The 18,095-nt window shown below is 35.0% G+C and overlaps 2 protein-coding genes across 3 annotated transcripts in view; both read left to right on the top strand.

The window, feature by feature from the left end:
- Positions 1–3,160: 3,160 nt before the first annotated feature.
- Positions 3,161–9,776, top strand: LOC132284070 (uncharacterized). The gene is made up of 6 exons (XM_059786131.1): positions 3,161–3,628; positions 4,491–4,635; positions 5,159–5,419; positions 7,302–7,383; positions 8,420–8,631; positions 9,155–9,776. Exons 1-6 carry the CDS (start codon positions 3,288–3,290, stop codon positions 9,437–9,439), a joined length of 1,326 nt encoding a protein of 441 aa, XP_059642114.1. The 5' UTR covers positions 3,161–3,287; the 3' UTR covers positions 9,440–9,776.
- A 530-nt stretch (positions 9,777–10,306) lies between these two features.
- Positions 10,307–18,095, top strand: part of LOC132284068 (protein STRUBBELIG-RECEPTOR FAMILY 5) — a 28,485-nt gene continuing 20,696 nt past the window's right edge. The window contains exons 1-8 of one of the 2 annotated variants that reach the window (XM_059786129.1): positions 10,307–10,500; positions 10,583–10,962; positions 14,051–14,183; positions 14,358–14,429; positions 14,586–14,651; positions 15,147–15,218; positions 15,293–15,364; positions 18,011–18,082. In XM_059786129.1, the coding sequence (XP_059642112.1) occupies positions 10,860–10,962; positions 14,051–14,183; positions 14,358–14,429; positions 14,586–14,651; positions 15,147–15,218; positions 15,293–15,364; positions 18,011–18,082 (590 nt within the window). In that variant the 5' untranslated portion in view covers positions 10,307–10,500; positions 10,583–10,859. The remainder of the gene's footprint in view (positions 10,501–10,582; positions 10,963–14,050; positions 14,184–14,357; positions 14,430–14,585; positions 14,652–15,146; positions 15,219–15,292; positions 15,365–18,010; positions 18,083–18,095) is intronic. The other variant, XM_059786130.1, reaches the window with a different exon arrangement.

Below are 18,095 nucleotides of genomic sequence, written 5' to 3'. Positions count from 1 at the left end.
TGTTTAATTTATTTAATAGTGTAAATTGGGTTGAGGTGTGTCAGCTTTGGCATACGGTCATCCCGCAATTGAAAGTCACTTTGCATATATGTAGCATGATACACGGTTTTACAATTTGATCAATTAGTTTCAATTTAGTTTTCATATAGTTATACACAATAACTCGAGTTCAGCACAAATAAAAAGTATAAGAAGATATATTAGAACTCTTACTGAGAACCAATCAATTTTTTTTCTTTTTTTTGCATATAGGTAGCATGATAAACAGTTTTAACAAATAGATCAATTTGGTTTCAATTCCGGTTTGCATTTTGTTGTATACAAAAATTGAGCTTCAGTAACCAATGACAAAAGATTTTTACATAAATTTTTTTTTTTCACAAGTAATCGAACTAACCAATCTGTAATTCAACACAAATAAGATCATTAGACACAACATATAAAAAATGAATCGAAGTAACCAATCTGTAAATTCAGAAAAATGGAAGACAAAAAAAAACCCAAATTTATACACAGCATAAAACAAAAATTTATCCAACACCAATCTGTAAATTCAGATGTACTGTTGAAATTTTTACTTTTAAGACGAATTAAAGGCCAGTGACAACGTCATGCCACTGCAACACTCATACTCTATAAACTAACAACCCAACACAAACACAAAAAATTTAATTGAAGTGACAAAAATGTTAAAAACAGTTGAAATTTCATTTCAGAAGAAGTAGGGTATCCAAATCGAAGACACAAATAGACCCAAAGTCATACACAACATAAAACAAAATTGAATCAAAGTACCAGAAAAGATTTTTCAGAAGAAAGGTTTCCAAATCCAAGACAGAAATAAACACAAAATTATGCACAACATAATAAAATATGAAACGAAGTAAAGAAAACTTGAAATACCGAAGTACGATTTTTAGATCTAAGCACAAATTCAACCCAAAATATGACAGAAGATAATAAAATCTGAATCGAAGTGACTTGAATTTTCGAAGTACGATTTTCAGATCAAAGCACAAATTCAACAAAAAATAAGACACAAGATAGTAAAATCTGAATCGAAATGACAAAACTTGAATTTCTGAAGTACGATTTCCAGATCCAAGCACAAAGTCGAACCAAAATGTTACACAACATGACAAAAAACTAATCCAAGTAACAAAACTGAAACCTTCACCACTAGGGTTTCAGATCCAAGCAAAAAACTAACACGAAATAGGAAAAAATTACCATCAAGACGAAGAAGAAGATGAACAAGAACAAAATGGAGTTATGTTTACCAATCAGAGCCTGCAAGAACAACGTTTGTAGCGACGGGATGGTTGAAGCTCGGTGCACAGTGGAATCGCCTCCGAATCGCTCGAGGGTTTGCTCTCGTTTGCTTTCAACATTTGTGGCTGGATATGGAATAATTGCTTCAAGTATTTTGGGCCCAATGATTCCACTAATGGGTTATAGTGGAGGAAGTATTTTACCGTTACAGTTCTCGAAGCAACAAAAAGCATCATCATTTTGATGCTTTTAAAAGTAAGCTCATTTTCGAAAGTGTTTCAGCACTGTTTGGAAGCGTAGCAGTTTTCACTAAACATGTGTTGGGCCAGAATTTTGCTACAGTAACTGGCCCGAAGCAAAAAACATGTGAGGCCCTATGTGATAATGGTATTTGTGAAAATAATAAAGAAATTATGATAATCTGAAATAAAAATGGAAACAAAAAGAAATTATAATTCATAGTAACATCCACTTCATGTTACTTGCTAAATATAATATCCAATATGTTGGGTGGTGCAGCATCCAAAGTCAATCCTTGCACGGGTGGACTCTAATGTAGAATGTCATAAAAGGTGCGTCCTTTCTTCACCTGAACACCTTCAGATGAGATGGCACAATTTGATTCAACTAAGTGGTATCAAATTTTAAGATATAGATTCAATTCACAAGAGAGCATCACGTGGGGGACTTCTTGCACGAGCGAGCCCTAGCATTGAAGGACAACAATTGGTTTCCAAATGAAATGGCAAGGTCCCGATCCAATTTAATGAGATGAAAATGAATTAAATTTTTTTTCTTTCAAAATATGATACATGTACTAAATTACTTACATATTTAAAATTTTATATTTTCTTTTTTCTTTATGTTTTATAACTTTATTCAATTACTAATATTCTAAAAAGCAAAATACAAATATGGTACTGAAAAATGATGCAGTATATATATTTATGTTATGCGACTGTAGTTTTGTAACAGTAGAATTTGCTAGATTTGATTGGAATGGTTTGCGGCAGGTACCATTCTTGCAAAACAAGTTATTCACATGTGATAGCCTAAGTTGCTTTTTTTTTTTTTTTTTTATGGTTCCAAAGAGGAATCTTTCCAATGCGTCGATTACTCGTGAAACCCTAGTTTTAGCACTGAAATTAGACTCATTTTTTTATTTTTATTTATTAAAGAATTTTTTTATATAATTATTTAGGGAAAAAATATTACTATTCTATTATTATTATTACAAATGTACTATCATCAGAATATACTTGATTTATTAAATGACTTTATAGTTTTGCAACTTTTGCTTTTATTCAGATTTTCAAGCGATTTTTAAAAATATCAAAAACGATTTTGGCAAATTTTAGTTTGAATTTTTAAATATTATTCAATTAATAATCTAAGAGGGGGAAATTTACCTTTTCTTCTAAAGGCAATACAAGTTTTTTATATTTGACCAACTGAAGTTCGAGAAAAAATAAATAAAAAATAAACATTTAAATGGTGACTGAAACTGAAATTATGCATTTCATGCATCTTTACATTAATAAATCATTTCATAATTATTGTTTCATTTTTTAATTATATTTTTGTAGTCACATGCATTTCAAAATCAAGTAAAAAAATAATATATATCATTTAAATTTTGAAAATTATTTTCAAAATTTAAATGTAACACGTCACGTCAGATTCAGTACATTTTTAAAAGTAAAATACCAAAAAAAAAAAAAAAAAAAAAAATTGTATATTATGTGGTGGCAATGGAAAAGGGCACTTGTTATTAACGGAAAAAGAAAGAAATTGTTTTTTTCGTGTCCACGAAGTTTTCCTTTATATATGTATGTAATTTGTTGACACTTGACATTGATCCTATCTACATATGTCAGTTGTCACGTGACAGACCTCAGCTTTCAATATCAGAATTCAATATAGATATATATACATATATATATATATATGGGGTTGAAATTTTCTTCAAAAGCGATAGAGAAGAGTGTGTGTGTTAAACAAGAAGGTAGAGTGAAATGTTTCACACAGTATCATCGGAAGAGTTCTGGAAGGGAAACATAAGCGGATTTGGATGGGCATTCAATACCATCACCGTCCTAACCTTCATAATCACATTTCAATACTTGGCCGCCAAATCCAAATTTTCTTTCATTGGGTGGGGGAACTACAAACTAGATACTCCGGAGTTATTGAAAAAAATTCCCCGATCCATATCAGCAGTTGCTTATTCTGCTATTTCTCACTCCGACTCCAAGAAATCCACCGCCGTATCTCAATCTCCTGATCCCCAAATCCGTGTATCTCAATCTCCTGCTCCCCAAATCCGTGTATCTCAATCTCATGATCCTCAAATCCGGTAATCATCTCTTTATATGTTTTGTTTATGTTAATTATAATACCTGTTCGGAGGAATTTATGAATAGATTGGAATGAGCAACACTTCAATTTTCTGATTGTTTTGTTTATGAAGGGATTAGAATGAATTCATTTGCTTTATCAACTCTCCAGTTTTCTGATTGTTTCGTTTGAAGTGTACCCATATTATTGACTTTGCTAGCTATATTTTGATGTGTTTGAGGGATAAAAACTGGTGATAAGCTAAAGGGACATTACCCAATTCGTCCTGCTAAATTAGGGTCATGGGGACGGAGTATTTGAGACAAACTTTCTGTTTTTTTTTTTTTTTTTTCCTTGGCAAGTAACTCATCCACCAATTTGCCCCGTATGGGGACTTGAACCCTCACCATCCACTGTGGGAGGTAGAGGAGATATACAACGCCCTTGGTTATTTCAGACAAGACCAAGACTTAGCATTTAGTATTTTACAAAGTGGCTGCTCTGGGTCGAAATCCCAATCTAGAGGGACATTACCCAATTCGTCCTGCTAAATTAGTGTCACTTAACATCTAGTGTTTTACAAAGTGGCTGCTCTGGGTCGAAATGGCAATATGAAGGGACATTACCCAGTCGGCCCTGCTAACTTAGGGTCATGAGGACGGAGTGTTCAAGACAGACTTAACATTTAGTATTTTACAAAGGGGCTGCTCTGGGTCGAACTCACACCAATGGCAGTAATGTTTAAGCATAATAATTTTAGACTTGGGTTGGAAATATGGCTGTAATTCAACGTCTTGATTGATTATGTTTTTTTGGAGTAATTCTAAAATTCTATATATTTGGTTACTTCACTTATGTCAAAGTTCTGTTTCTTCCTGCAGAAATTTGGAGATTGTATCTGATTTGGATTTGAAGAACTTGATTCACAATTTGGATCAGAAGCCTTGTGACAATGAGAAATGGGATAATGTTGTAGACAAAACAAGGAGTTGTCTTTCCTACAATGCACAATGCTGTAAACCAAAGGTTACTGCTTTTATGCTTGATCTATGTGGAATACAGAAGATAATTTGTATAAAATTGATTAGAATCAGTAGGCTGAAGAAAATTGAAGTTTTTTCATTCTTGGAAGAAAATGTTAGGGTTGCTCCTTTTATTGTGGTTTCTTAACATCTCTGCGCGCTGTCAGCTATGTTTTTCCACACTATGAGAGGCCTGTGAAGTGTTTATCAAAAACTCGTATGTAATTAATCAGTGTGCCTGGTTTTTAAATTTGAAGCATAAGTTAGCTGCATTATGATTCTCACTCTATGGGGTTCTTGGTAATTTTTTGTTCCTTTTAAATTGAAAGCACTCTCTCAGCTAAACAGGTACGACAGTATATTATTGTGTATTTGTATCGGTTTGCAAGTTTATTACACCCAGGCTGATAAAGATTTATCTTGCTTGACCGAGTATATCTTCACAATTCGTGTAGGTAGTGGTACTTGTTACTCAACTTCTTTTTACTGGTTAAAAATCTAAGATAAAAATCTCTTTCCGTTGGCAGGATGGTCCCCTGAAATATTTGAGTGTGACAATATTTGAGAATTGCTCTGCTGAGATGCTGAGAGACTTCTACATGGACAATGAATATAGAAAGAAGTGGGACAGAACCCTGACTGAGCATGAACAATTGCAGGTGGATGAAAGTAATGGAACTGAAATTGGTCGTACAGTAAAGAAGTTCCCACTTTTGACACCAAGAGAATATGTATTAGCTTGGAGAGTGTGGGAAGGAAAAGATAGAACCTTCTACTGTTTTATTAAGGTATTTGTCATGAAATTTCAGTCTTGATCACACAACTAGTCTCTTTTTAGTCACAGATGAGCATTTTTTTGTAGTTCTCAGGTTGCATGTGGCAGTGCTCTGAATGTTCTTGACTTCATCTATTATATATGCATGCTACTGTGGTTGCATCTCTTTCTCTCTCTAACCCTGTTTTTGTTCTCTGTCATGTGGTAGCAAACATGTGATAGAAGAAAGCTTAAGATTCATAATGTGCACTTCCTTCCTCAACCTAGATTTTATCTGTGAATCATGGTTTATAAGGTTTCTAAAGATTTCTCTCGGATTTTTTGTGGGATCCATATCCATCCAAATTCGTAAGATCATAAAATTTAGGATCACATTAGATGTAACAATCATGATTATTATTCAAGTAGTTGGGATTCGACTTTGTTGATTAGAGTTGAGAATTGACATAGGTTATAAATTTATAATTGAATGATTGACCAGTGCAATATCACTTGTAGGTCAATTGCATAGTTTCAAAACCCGGCCAACTCGACTTGGACTCCTCTAGAGTCAAGTTCGAATTATGCCAAAATCTCAGCCAAAATAAAAATTGTTGCTGACTCTACTACTCAATCTCGCTTGGTTGATATGGCAGAATCTTTGCCTGACTTGGCCAAGAAGACCGTGATTTAGCCAGAATTGTTGTCTTGGCCGAGACGGCCATAATTTGGCCAGAACTGCTATCTTGGCCGAGACAGTTGTGATTCAGCCAGAGCTGCTGTCTTAGCCCCGACTCGGCTTGACTTGGCTGAGACGACTCTGATTTTTGGCCCAAGTCTAGAAATCGTATTTTTAGCTTCCCTCTCGGATGTTTCAAAATCTTAAGACTGATATAGTGAGAAAACAAACCCCACTCTACCAAACAATAGATTTACAAATCAAGAAACAAAAAACTTTAGTTTTTTCGATAGATTTAGTGATTTACATTATAAATGTTCCAAACTCGAGATTAACTGGTAAGTACAAAAAAAATTAGTGAACTACCATTATATGTGTATTAATAATGTTAAAAGCATACTTTTTATGAAGCATATGTTAGTATACATTTGTTATACATAAAAGATTCAATAAAAAAGTGACTTACAAAACAGAAAATTGATAAAATTCGTTAAGAAGTATTATTATTTAACAAAAACAAAAAATAAAAAAATAGAAACAAGCAATTATGTAAGAGTTATGTAAGAGTTATCTCTAGTGTATATGATTTCCCTGTTCCAACTACAGCTATACTAATTTTCAACTTCTGAGTTATTAGTGTTTTTTTTTGGTCATATGACATTTTATTTATTGTTTTAGTATGTACTTGTTTCCATAGATTTAGTGCAAAGTAAAAAATTATTACACCGATACTGCTGCTGCACCTCAAAATTTAATCTATAGGCCATTACTCATATGAAATCACCTTTGAATATTTAGTAAATTTATTAAAAAATATTAACAAATGGTTCTATTAAATTTTGGAGTTGAAGCGTGTGTATCAATTCGTTTGTATAATTCTTTATTTATTTTTTAAAAAAGTTTCAAAATCGCGACAGCTGATACCTGTTATGTAACCTGCTACAGTCCGAAATAGCAAGACCGCTGCCAAGGTCATGACCACGAGTTAAATGCTTGGTCATTTGTGTGGCACAGTGGCTTCCTTATAATTAAAGTAGTTCGCATAATGCATGTTCCTCTTTTTTTACTTTTTATTTATATGTAATTTTTTACACATTTTAAATAGTAAGGAATTTTTTATTTTTTGAGTATTACTTATTCTTCCAAATTTTTTATTCTCTTGACATTTGTGTGGTTTACCTCTGTGATGATCACCTGATCTTTTATTGTATCATTTTTTGTTCGTGATTATGGTTAGGAATGTGAACATCCTTTGGCCCCAAGACAGAAGAAGTATGTACGTGTTGGGTTCTTTAGATCTGGTTGGCGAATCAGGAAAGGCAAGTTCGTGATTTACCCCTTTTATTCTTCTCCTTGTTTTCAGGAGCACCAATAAATTGTCCCATAATAAGCAGGTTGCCTTCCCTTCAAACCTAAGTACTTGTCTTAGTTGAACTGTGGAATATGATGTCAATTGTCCTTTTAGTTTTGCTTTCACTGATTAATGGAAAAAGAAAAAGAAAAGAGAAGAAGCAATAAATAACCATGCAAGCAAACACAAATATACAAATTATTCTGGTAGATGTTGTTTCAAGTTTTTTTCCATTGGATACAGTGGACAAATGGAAGATTTACAAATGCTGCTTGAGTTCCATGTATCCTAAAGTTAAATGGTTAATTTTAGTTATGAATCTTATGACCGAGAAATGAACCAAGGTGCTTGTGAATAATTCCCGTTCCTAATATACTTATCAAAAAAAAAAAAAAAAAATTCCCGTTCCTAATATGAGGCTTTGAGGAAAAAAACTAATTGTTCAAGAATATAATTGCTCAAGCTTATATATCTTGCTTTGTTGCCTAACTGTGAAGTTTGAGTGACACCAAGTTCAGATTGACTGGGCTTGTGTTGACTGGGCTTGTGATGTATTTAGATATTTGTTCCCAAAATGTCACCTATTAAGAATTTAACAAAGTAAAATTTAAAAATAACTAAGTTCACAAGTGACATTAGTGATTAATCCAGTGAGGTAAGTCCCAGGATTGAGTAAGCTTTTGGTGCTTCTTGTGGTTGCTAAGATACACTGGTACTCTGGTATAGGTGGACACTTGAATTGTGATTTGAAAATGATTGTTGGGTGAAAAAAGGCTTGTAGCTTAGAGGCAACCAAATTTCCTTGAGCCTAGTAGATCTGACAAGGTTACTTGAACAGCCCAATGCTCAGGTTGACTAAGCTCATTTGTACGACTAACCTCTGTTAATCTTTGGTATCGCAACATGGCAAACTAGGTGAAAAACAATTTTTTATTTTTAAATTTGTTTCTAGCTCTTGTAAGGTGAGTATAGTGTGATTTGGTTGTGTGATTATCTTATTGCAGTACCTGGTAGGAATGCCTGTGAGATCAAAATGGTACACCAAGAAGATGCTGGTTTGAATGTGGAAATGGCAAAGCTGGCCTTTGCAAAGGGCATATGGAGTTATGTTTGTAAGATGGATAATGCACTGCGTCGATACTCTGCCATCCGTCTTTCTGTCATTGGCCGTCCAAAAGTTAGTTCAGCTGTGACTGCAGTCACTCTTATTCATAAGGTCATTACTGTTCCCTTTGTATTTAACTTCTGGTTTGGGATTATGGCCAGGTATCAGATCCATACATCAAAATAATCAGAAAGATGATTGAAGTAAAATAGTTTCTGACACTAGATAGTAGTAAATGGTGCTTAATTTTAGCTATTTGTATTGATTTCCTTCAACTAATGTTGATATGCAAGGATGTGTTGCTCTCCTGACTCCTATTACCTGCAGCACCGTGAATTCTAGAAGTACTTAATGTGGACCATCCTTGTGCTGTCAAAACCCGACTAAAATCCCTCAGGACACGGGACTAGGCCTTCACTTGGACCTTTATGCAGCGTTTAAAAGAGTTCTCTTTACAAACTGACCCATCGGTCAAACCGGGGTTAACCAATTTGCCTTCCTGGCCAAATAAGTAGTTGTTTGGTTTTTAGGACATTGATTATAATTCACAGCCTGATAATAGGACTACCAATACCATTGATGGATTGTTTTTGTAGAATACTATTCTGTTCATGGATGTTTATTTTTCATGTAGGTACCGCCTGAATTAGATCCAATAAACAAAACAATCGGAAGAGCTAATCTGGAAACAGCTGCAGTGAGTGCTACTCCCACCCCCCGCCAAATTGCTCACGATGGCATTACGAAAAAATCCTCAAGGCCTTCAAATAAATTGATAGCCAATGTGCTGATTCTCCTTGGGGGTGTAATCTGCGTGTCTCGTGGTCACTCTAACTTGGGTGGAAAGCTTGCCATGGCATACATTTTGAGCAAGTTCACCAAGCGTGGTGCTTCATCAAGCCAAAGCAGGCAAGTTTAGACACGAGTTTGTTGTAACATTGCAAGCGAGTTTCTGAATGTTAGTAACTGTACCATGTTGCGAATTGCATCGATGAATGCTGCTGCAGTATCATAACCACACACTCGAAATTTTACCTGTTTGCTGGATGGTTTGATGTACACATTACTGCATTTGTATCTTTGTAGGGATGTCAAGACTAATCTGCTTCCTTGGAGAAGATGGAATTTCTCTTCTTTTTCTTTTTTCCCCCTAAAACTAGGGCATAAAAGTGGGAAATGACTTTATTATTGTTTTTTCCTTGTATATATGTCAAGAAACACAATTATTTCTTTATATGTAAGTTCAATGTTGATAACTGATGTCTTGCATTATATTTTTCCTTTTTTTATTCAATTTTCAACCAAATAATATACTCCCAAATGTGAAAGACTTTTGCCTTTCCTTGTGAACATCTTTTTCAATTATTTTTCTTCAAAATTTTCATCCAATGCACCAATAAAAGCATAACAAAATGTCTGCATTTGGCTTTTTTCGGGTAATGTGTGTTTAAATGGCATTCCCATATTCTTCTATTCCCTTATTTTTGGTCCCCACAATTTTTAAACTTCAAGCCATTCAAGCCATTAACAGTGAGGAGAACATACAACGAGAGAAAAAATAAAGGCAAAATACCCGAGCGTGAGAATTCAGTACTTGAATTTAGCTTATTAAATGGCTAGAAAGAAAAATGTGGCTAGAAAGAAAAATAATACATACTGTATTTTTTTTTTTTTATATATAAAATGAGTGCCAATTATTAAATTAATGATTGCTCCACTCTCAAAATAATGAACATTTTCCTATTTTGTTATTTCATTAAACATAAAAATAATAAAAACAGAAGAGGAGAGGAGAATATTGATGCCGGTGCATATGCTCTATCTTCTCTCTCTAGAAAGAGAAACAGTGAGAGGCTCTCCCACATTTGAGGCGTACCTGTCGCTTGTAGACTCCCACCAATGCCGCTCTCCTCTCCAACTGCTTCAAATTCAGACATTTCCCTAATTTAATTCAGCGGCTATTTCACCAAATGGAAATCGGTAATACAAAAACACTTCTCAACCTCTAAAAATAGCAAACTGTTCAAACATTTTTTTTTAATTTTTTTTTCCCCTTTGTCAGCAACGATATTGGAAAACGAATAGCAAAGAGAATTGGCTTTTGTTTGGCTCTCATTTTGTTTGTTCGTTGGTTCTTCATTCATCGTTTTTATGCATGACGACGGCGTTACCAACTTGTTTTGCCCATCCTCTTCTTCCTCCTCCTCATCACCACCGTTATCATTGTTGGAGTTCTGATTGATTCTCGTAACTTTAGATGAGTAGCTGTAGTTCTGTCCTCCATTTCTTCGATAGACCATTTTATTTTTTTATTTTTATTTTTTGTTTTTGTTCTGAAGATGGTCCCTTATATTCAATTTAGAGGGCCCTGTATTGTTCTCTCTCTCATTGTCTTCACTATCACCATTACTTTGGTCCACTCCAAAACAGATTCATCTGATGGTACTCTCTCTCTCCTGTGGTATCCTAACATGTTAATTCTTTTTTTATTTTGCTTGTTATTTTAAATTAATTACTTGGGCTGTAACATTGCTATATATTGTTTGTTTATTTGCTCTCATGTGGAAGGAGTGCAGGGACAATGGAGGGTAAATCCCCACCGGGACTAATCCCTTATGATACCCGCACCGGGGAGTTTAAACACAACCTACAGACTATATAAGCTACCCCAAACGGGGTTCTGTAACTAGTTGCATCATCCATGAATATTTGATTATTTTGTCAAAATTATGATTTATTTATCTCTGTTACAATCTTACTAATGCAAATAGTGAAGGTGGTCGTAATAGAATGGACATGTATATCAGTGTTAGACTTGGAAATTGATATAATGTCCACTATCCATATAAGTGTGCAGTGCTTGCTACAGTGGTAAAAGTCTGGGTTGTCAAGCCTAAGAAAAATGATTTGATTTTTTGAGGATAACTACTTTGTGTAGAAAATGCTAAACCTTAGGTTTATTACCAATTCTTCCCCTAGCACCCTCAGTTAGCAAGACCAACATTGAGTAATTGCCAATTCAGTCCCGATACAAATGATGTCTTTGTTTGTCGTGGAATCACCAAAATTCAACAAACGCATAATAATATAGAAAATTGGAGGTGAAAGGTTTTGTTTGAAGAAAGAAAAAAAATGACCAATTTCCCATGCCTCGACGTTTAGTTCCAAGATAGTTATGGTGTCACTATCTTCTGATAGTAATCTAAGCCATCAGAATTTTTTTATTTTTGATAAGTAAGATAAGCCATCAGAAATTTTTACCCACCTGACCACCTTCTCTTGCAGAATTCAGAAAAACTAAATAAGAATTGATGCTCTAATGGGATCCTGGTGCGACAGTGTTTAGCAGCAGCCTTCTCAGGAACAAAGTTTGGAACTTAGATAAGGTGATATACTTGCGATATAGGCTTAAACTTCAGCCTCACAATATAGCTTTGAAGCTTTTGAAGTGGGCTAAAAATTAGAAGACGCACAAATGTCATAAACCTTGTTGCAGGAACTCATTTAGAGGTAGTTATTGCAATCCTCAACAAGCTCATTAAAGTAGTCATACTGAGGCTTAGGGAACTTTTTGGAATTGTCAAGGCAATCACTTTGATGATTTCGTTACTTCGCTGGCTCAACAATCTCATACCTCATTCATATGTTTTTAGCCCCTAGAGCTTGTCGCCAAACCCCTTCTCTCCCAGTTTTATACCACAGATGGATGTTACTGTATAGAATGAATGACAAGACAGAAGTCTTCACAAAGGACATGAGTGGAGAAAATAAATCCTACTGGTTAATGTTATTGGCTGCAATTGATGTAGTATATCTGTAAAGAGAGTTTTTTTTTTTTTTGTGCACGCACGCGCGTGTATGGTACTGATTATCATTGGTTTTAGTGGCTAAAAGGATTGTGCAGTTATAGGATTCTAGGACTTCTGAAGAGTATAAGAAATGGTTAATGGTTTGAGGTTCTGTTTAGACAAAAAAAAATTGATGTAGTTGTTCAGGGTGTTTTTGGATAGTACCTGTTAACAGTAAGCACCAGGAATTTGGTCCTTTTGTGCCCTATGGATGAATGATTGAGGAACGAAAAGGTTTGGGCTTGTGAAATAAGATTTTAAGCGTAAAAGGAGGTTAAAGCATATCTGGTTGAAGAAGAGGGAGAAAAAATAATCATCTCAGAGTATAATGGATCTTACGCTTCATCCTTTTAATGATTGAGCTTAAGCTACGTCACATAAAAGGATAAAAATTATCTGGATAGTACCTGTTAACAGTAAGCACCAGGAATGATAAAATGAATAGAAAGATTACACAACTTTTATACAATAATGGATTTATTCTACTTTTACTTGGACTGTGGTTCAATGCATGAACTTAGATCCTTTGATTACTAAGGGTCCAAGAGAGAGAGACTATTCTAGACCAGCTAAAGACTCCATATGAAGACCAATTGCATTGCTTGGCCCCAAATACGACCTTTGGACTACTACAGACCATTCTTAGCAAATCTACAAGTTACTAAACTATTTTGACTCCTAAAAACTTAATCGTACAAATAAATTTAATCAATAGTCTGTTAACTTAAAATAAAGGTAGATAAAGATTCAAACTCAACCCAAAACCTGATTAAAAAGATTCAAATCATCCTCCATATTTGAGAAAACGCAGCTTCCAGTTTTGTATGTTTGGAGTAAGATAAACCAATGGTAAGGAACTTGCATTCTTCTGAGACTTGATATCTCATAGTTGATATGGTGTTATTGTTTTTTTCTAGAAGCAACAAGAACAACACTAAGAAACAGGAATGTGACGTCCCACATTGCCTGGGGGAAAAGTTGCTGGCACTTATAAGGGGGATACCTCCTACTTTGTGTATACACGTTCTAAAACTGTGTGCCAAGAGAGTGCAAAGTGGACATCACCTGGTGGGATAAGTTGCTGGCACTTATAAGGCACAATGTGAGGCGGGTCCTGACAAGGAATAACCGCATTAGTTTTTTTGTGTTCGAACTAGCCATAAAAGTTTGCAAAAGCACCAAGAAAAGAGTCAGTTGCATTCCTAAGAATGTATCCACAGGCCACCAAGTCCAGTTTTCTACAGTGTCCATCCACATTTATCTTGTGATGGGGAGGTTTATAATTAAATCCAAGATTCTTAGATAGGTCTTTGAGATGAACTTTCTTACAGAAATATGAAACTGGAGAAATCAAATTTATATATATATATATATAGATTTTTTTTTTTGGCACTAAGAGACGAGTTAAGGCACATCCCAGACAAGATTAGAAGTGTTGAATATTGTTGAATTCTGAACCACACATCTAGTCTTAGTTCTGGAATGTCAAATCATTAAGCAAGACAAAGCTTCGTGGAGTTAACACTTCCAGAATCTTTGTTCATGGAGAAAGTTGCAAGGCCTTCTCTTTCTTCTCCCAATCTCTGTGAAATTATGCTCTCCATGAAAGCGATAAGTGGTCATATTATATCGAACCTGTCGTTACATTTCAAAATTCTGATGTTTGGTAATAATTTATGCAGTTTCTGCTCTGAATGTCATGTATAGTAGCTTGAATTCTCCTTCTCAACTGGATGGTTGGAAATCAAGCGGAGGTGACCCTTGTGGCAGTTCATGGAAAGGAATCAAATGCTCAGGCTCATCTGTAACTGAAATGTATTGATATATATATATATAATTTATTTCTTTTTAAAGGTTCAACATATTTATGTGTGTATTTTAATATGTTATACATGTACGTCGTAGAGTTGAAGGCTTCCACTTCATGAAGTATAGAGGATTTGTCCAAATCTTTTGATACGTGCTTCATTTCTTATATGTGCTTTGCAGTAAATTATCTGGCCTTGGACTCACTGGATCAATGGGTTACCAACTTTCAAGCCTGACATCTGTCTCCTCCTTGTAAGGCCCAGATTTTGAGCATAGGAAATTAGGAACTTTTTTGTGTTTGATCATCGTTATCAAATATTCATCATCATTAATATCATTATTACTATTATTCTTATTTTGCTGAAAGAAGTTCAACCCAAAGTGATGCATTTGTCTTTCATAGTACAGTGATCTAAGCAAAAACAACCTCAAGGGTGATATACCGTATCAACTTCCTCCTAACGCTACTAACATGTAAGTCAGCAGAAAAACATTTCACATTTTCATATTGAACAAATAATGTTTCGTAATTTTACCATTTCTATATATATATTACACGAGTCATAATACATTTATGACACTACCAATGATTATTTATATCCTGCATAGCATCTACATGTCAGGTTGTCTTTATATTTATCACTTTTCGTAATTGGATTTGGTATGACACATATATCAGTTAGAAGGGTCCATTGCTTGGTGCAATTGTAATAGCTCAGGCTGTGAAGCCTGAGACTGCAGTTTCAAAAGGCTAGTTGTATACCCTATCCACCCTTCCTAGTCTCAACACCTCACATTATGGAGACCAAATCTCAGTAGCTTCTGCACCTATTGGTATGATCCATCATCAAATGAATCTTATTGTTGTAGTGGTACCATATGTAGGTTTTGCAATTTTAGTGTTTTTAAATTATTCTATAACCTGATTTCAGAAGAATGACCGTATCATAATATGAGCTTGTTGTGCAGAGATCTTTCAAACAATGACTTCACTGGTAATGTGCCTTACTCAATTTCACAGATGAAAGGCCTTAAATACCTGTAAGTGGTGCTCGTTATCTGTTGGATTCTTAACAGTTGGTTTGCTTTTATAAATATTTTGTGTATGGATGCAGAAATCTTGGTCATAATCAGCTCAATGGACAGTTGAGTGATATGTTTGGACAGCTTCCCAAATTGTCTCAATTGTAAGTATAATTTCTTCAAGAGCAAGTTTTTCGCTTCTTGTCATTCTGTAGATCACTTAGACTATAGCTCGAAGACTTGGGAACTTGGTCATGCAGTAAGACTAATGATTTGCACCTTCTTTTAAACCCACCAAACCTAACAAAAGAAATACTTAGGTGAGCTCACTATGGTAGGTACTAGAGGTTCTTGTCTCACATCGGATCCAGATGGGGAGGGTCTTGGGCGTATAAGGGAGGGTGGCAGCTCCATTTAACAGCTTAAGCTTTTCGGTCGGATGGCAAGCGCCCGGCCCATTACAAGTGGTATGGCCAGTCCTGGATCCAGTGTCACGCCAAGGGCCCAATTAGGAGTGTCTGGGTTCGGGTCATTATTGGGTCCTCCCACCATTGGGGGGACAGGAAGTTCGGGTAGGGGAGAATGTTAGAGGTTCTTGTCCCACATCGGATCTGGATGGGGAGGGTATTGGGCACATAAGGGTGGGTGGGCAGCTCTACCGAACAGCTGAAGCTTTTGGGTTGGATGACAAGCGCCTAACCTGTTATAGTAGGTCACTCTAAAGCCCAAAATCAAACTACAAAGAGAATTTTTTTTTTTTTTGAAACAGCAGTGGAACGAAAAGATTAATATCTCAGGCAAGCTTGGAATATTAATCTTTCCAAATAACTACATTGGCCATTAAATTTAGTTTCCTCTTCTCTTGTAATGCTTTCTGAACCTTCTTGGCACGTTGGTTGCATAATCTTTCCTTGGCTTGGGTAAACTTGACTTCAACCAGTTAATAATGGTATTGCTCACAACTGTCTGATCTAATTGTCATTTTTTTTTCCTAAAATAATCCACGTGTAATATAAGCAAGGCCTATTCTTCTAAGTCATCAAGTTCTTTTTTTTATTTTTTAATTTTGATATGAAACAAGATTTTAAGAAGAACAAAACAGAGTTTACAAGAAAGTAAAAGGAAATTAAAGAAATGCAGAGGTCTCACAAGTCATTAAGGGATATAAAGACAAGTTCAAACTTGACTAGCTCATCCGCATTTTCATTGTCCGATCTAGGAATCCATCAAATTTAGCCACTAAAGATAAATGTGACCAAGATCTCTTTCATAAGATGACAATAGGTAGAGGAGCCCAGGGTGGCAAATCTAACCCAACCACAACCTTGAAGCTCCCCTCAATCAAAAAGGCAGAAGCTTTCACTATACCATCCAAAAGAGCACGATCTTTGCCTTAATAGCGAAAGTCACTCCTGCTAAAATGGAAAATAAGGAAATTGTATTTTGGGAATATACCCCAAATTACAGAATACCCTTGGTTACCATTATAACAACCATTGAAGTTGTGCTTCACTTTGTCTTTAGGCAATGACTTCATTCAAAGCTAGACAACTTTTTCCTTCTTGCTTGTGTCATTCACCACAGTCCAATCATCCAAAATCTTAACCAGGGGAAGACATTTAAGATTAGTAGAGGCTGAAACCCAAAGGGAAGTGAAACACTTTGAAATTCTTTTTTTTTTATTTTCTTTAATTTTTGGTCCAGACTACCTAAATAATGGCCAATATGACACACCTTAGCAAAGGCTTGGTCTCTCCCCTAACCAAGATCCCTGAAAGAGGTCTCAGGTAAGGAGCAATGTCTACTGGAATCTCCCAATAAAATCCTGCAATGAGTGGAAGTCTGCCAGAGAGTAGTAGAGAAATGACAATGAATGAGTAGACAACTGGTGTTTTTATCATTAGATCTGTATAGACATAAGCAGCAACATAACTAGCAGATGGGCAGAGGTGAGCATCAGATATATAAACAGAAAAGGCATAAAAAATATCCGCAATAAACAAGAAAAATTTCAAAGTTCGAAACTATTAATAATGAACATTTTGCCTGGCAAATGGCAATCCCAGGACATTGCCATTAGAATTCATCATCTTGGGAACCTTGGATGGACCAACACTTCAATAAAATCAATAGTATCGGAGATCGAATAGAAAAAAACATTCAGCAGTGAGCTGCATATACTCTTTTTAAAAATTGTATCATTTGCCCTGTCATATTTGTCTGCAGCAATATTCTATGTGAGTTGGATAATAGGTACTGAATGCCACTGTAAAAGTTTTTTGCCTGATTAGAAACCCAAACATACTTACTCTTCTCATTATAATGTTTTTTGTTTGTTCGCACATTTGTTCTTTCAACCAACTTGATGTTACAAGATCAAATAGCTGTTTTGAAACAATTTTTTCTTAAATCCTATTTATTTGAATATTTTTGGGTTGTGGATTCCTAATCTATTTTTTGTACATATTGTTCAGTCATGATTGGAGTTTGCTGATAATGACATGTCTTTGTATGCTTAGATGTTTGTGAAAGTTTTGAAATGTGATCATTAACATGACACAATTAGATGACGTACCAAAAAGTAATAATAAAAATATATAAAACAAAAACACTGATAAGAATGAGAAAACTTTATCCTACATTGTGATTTCTATTATAGAGATAGAGTATTGACAATATGAGTTGTGCTGATGTCATTAGCATTATATGATCTTCTTTCTCTTGTTTTCACTTTCTTTTGTTATTATTCAAGAGATGCGTATTTTGAAGAAGGTTGAATTTTATTATCTAACTCTTGAGATGACATCCAGGGATCTCTCCTTCAACACACTGTCAGGCAATTTGCCTCAGAGTTTTAAATCTCTCACAAGCCTCAACACATTGTAAGGAGAAACT

The sequence above is a fragment of the Cornus florida genome, unplaced genomic scaffold (genome assembly GCF_030987335.1).
Source record: "Cornus florida cultivar Cherokee Brave unplaced genomic scaffold, ASM3098733v1 CherokeeBrave_3.0.0_Hap2_Chr11, whole genome shotgun sequence".
NCBI lineage: Eukaryota > Viridiplantae > Streptophyta > Magnoliopsida > Cornales > Cornaceae > Cornus > Cornus florida.
Note: the sequence above shows the minus strand (reverse complement) of the source record. Positions and strands in the feature narration are given on the sequence as shown.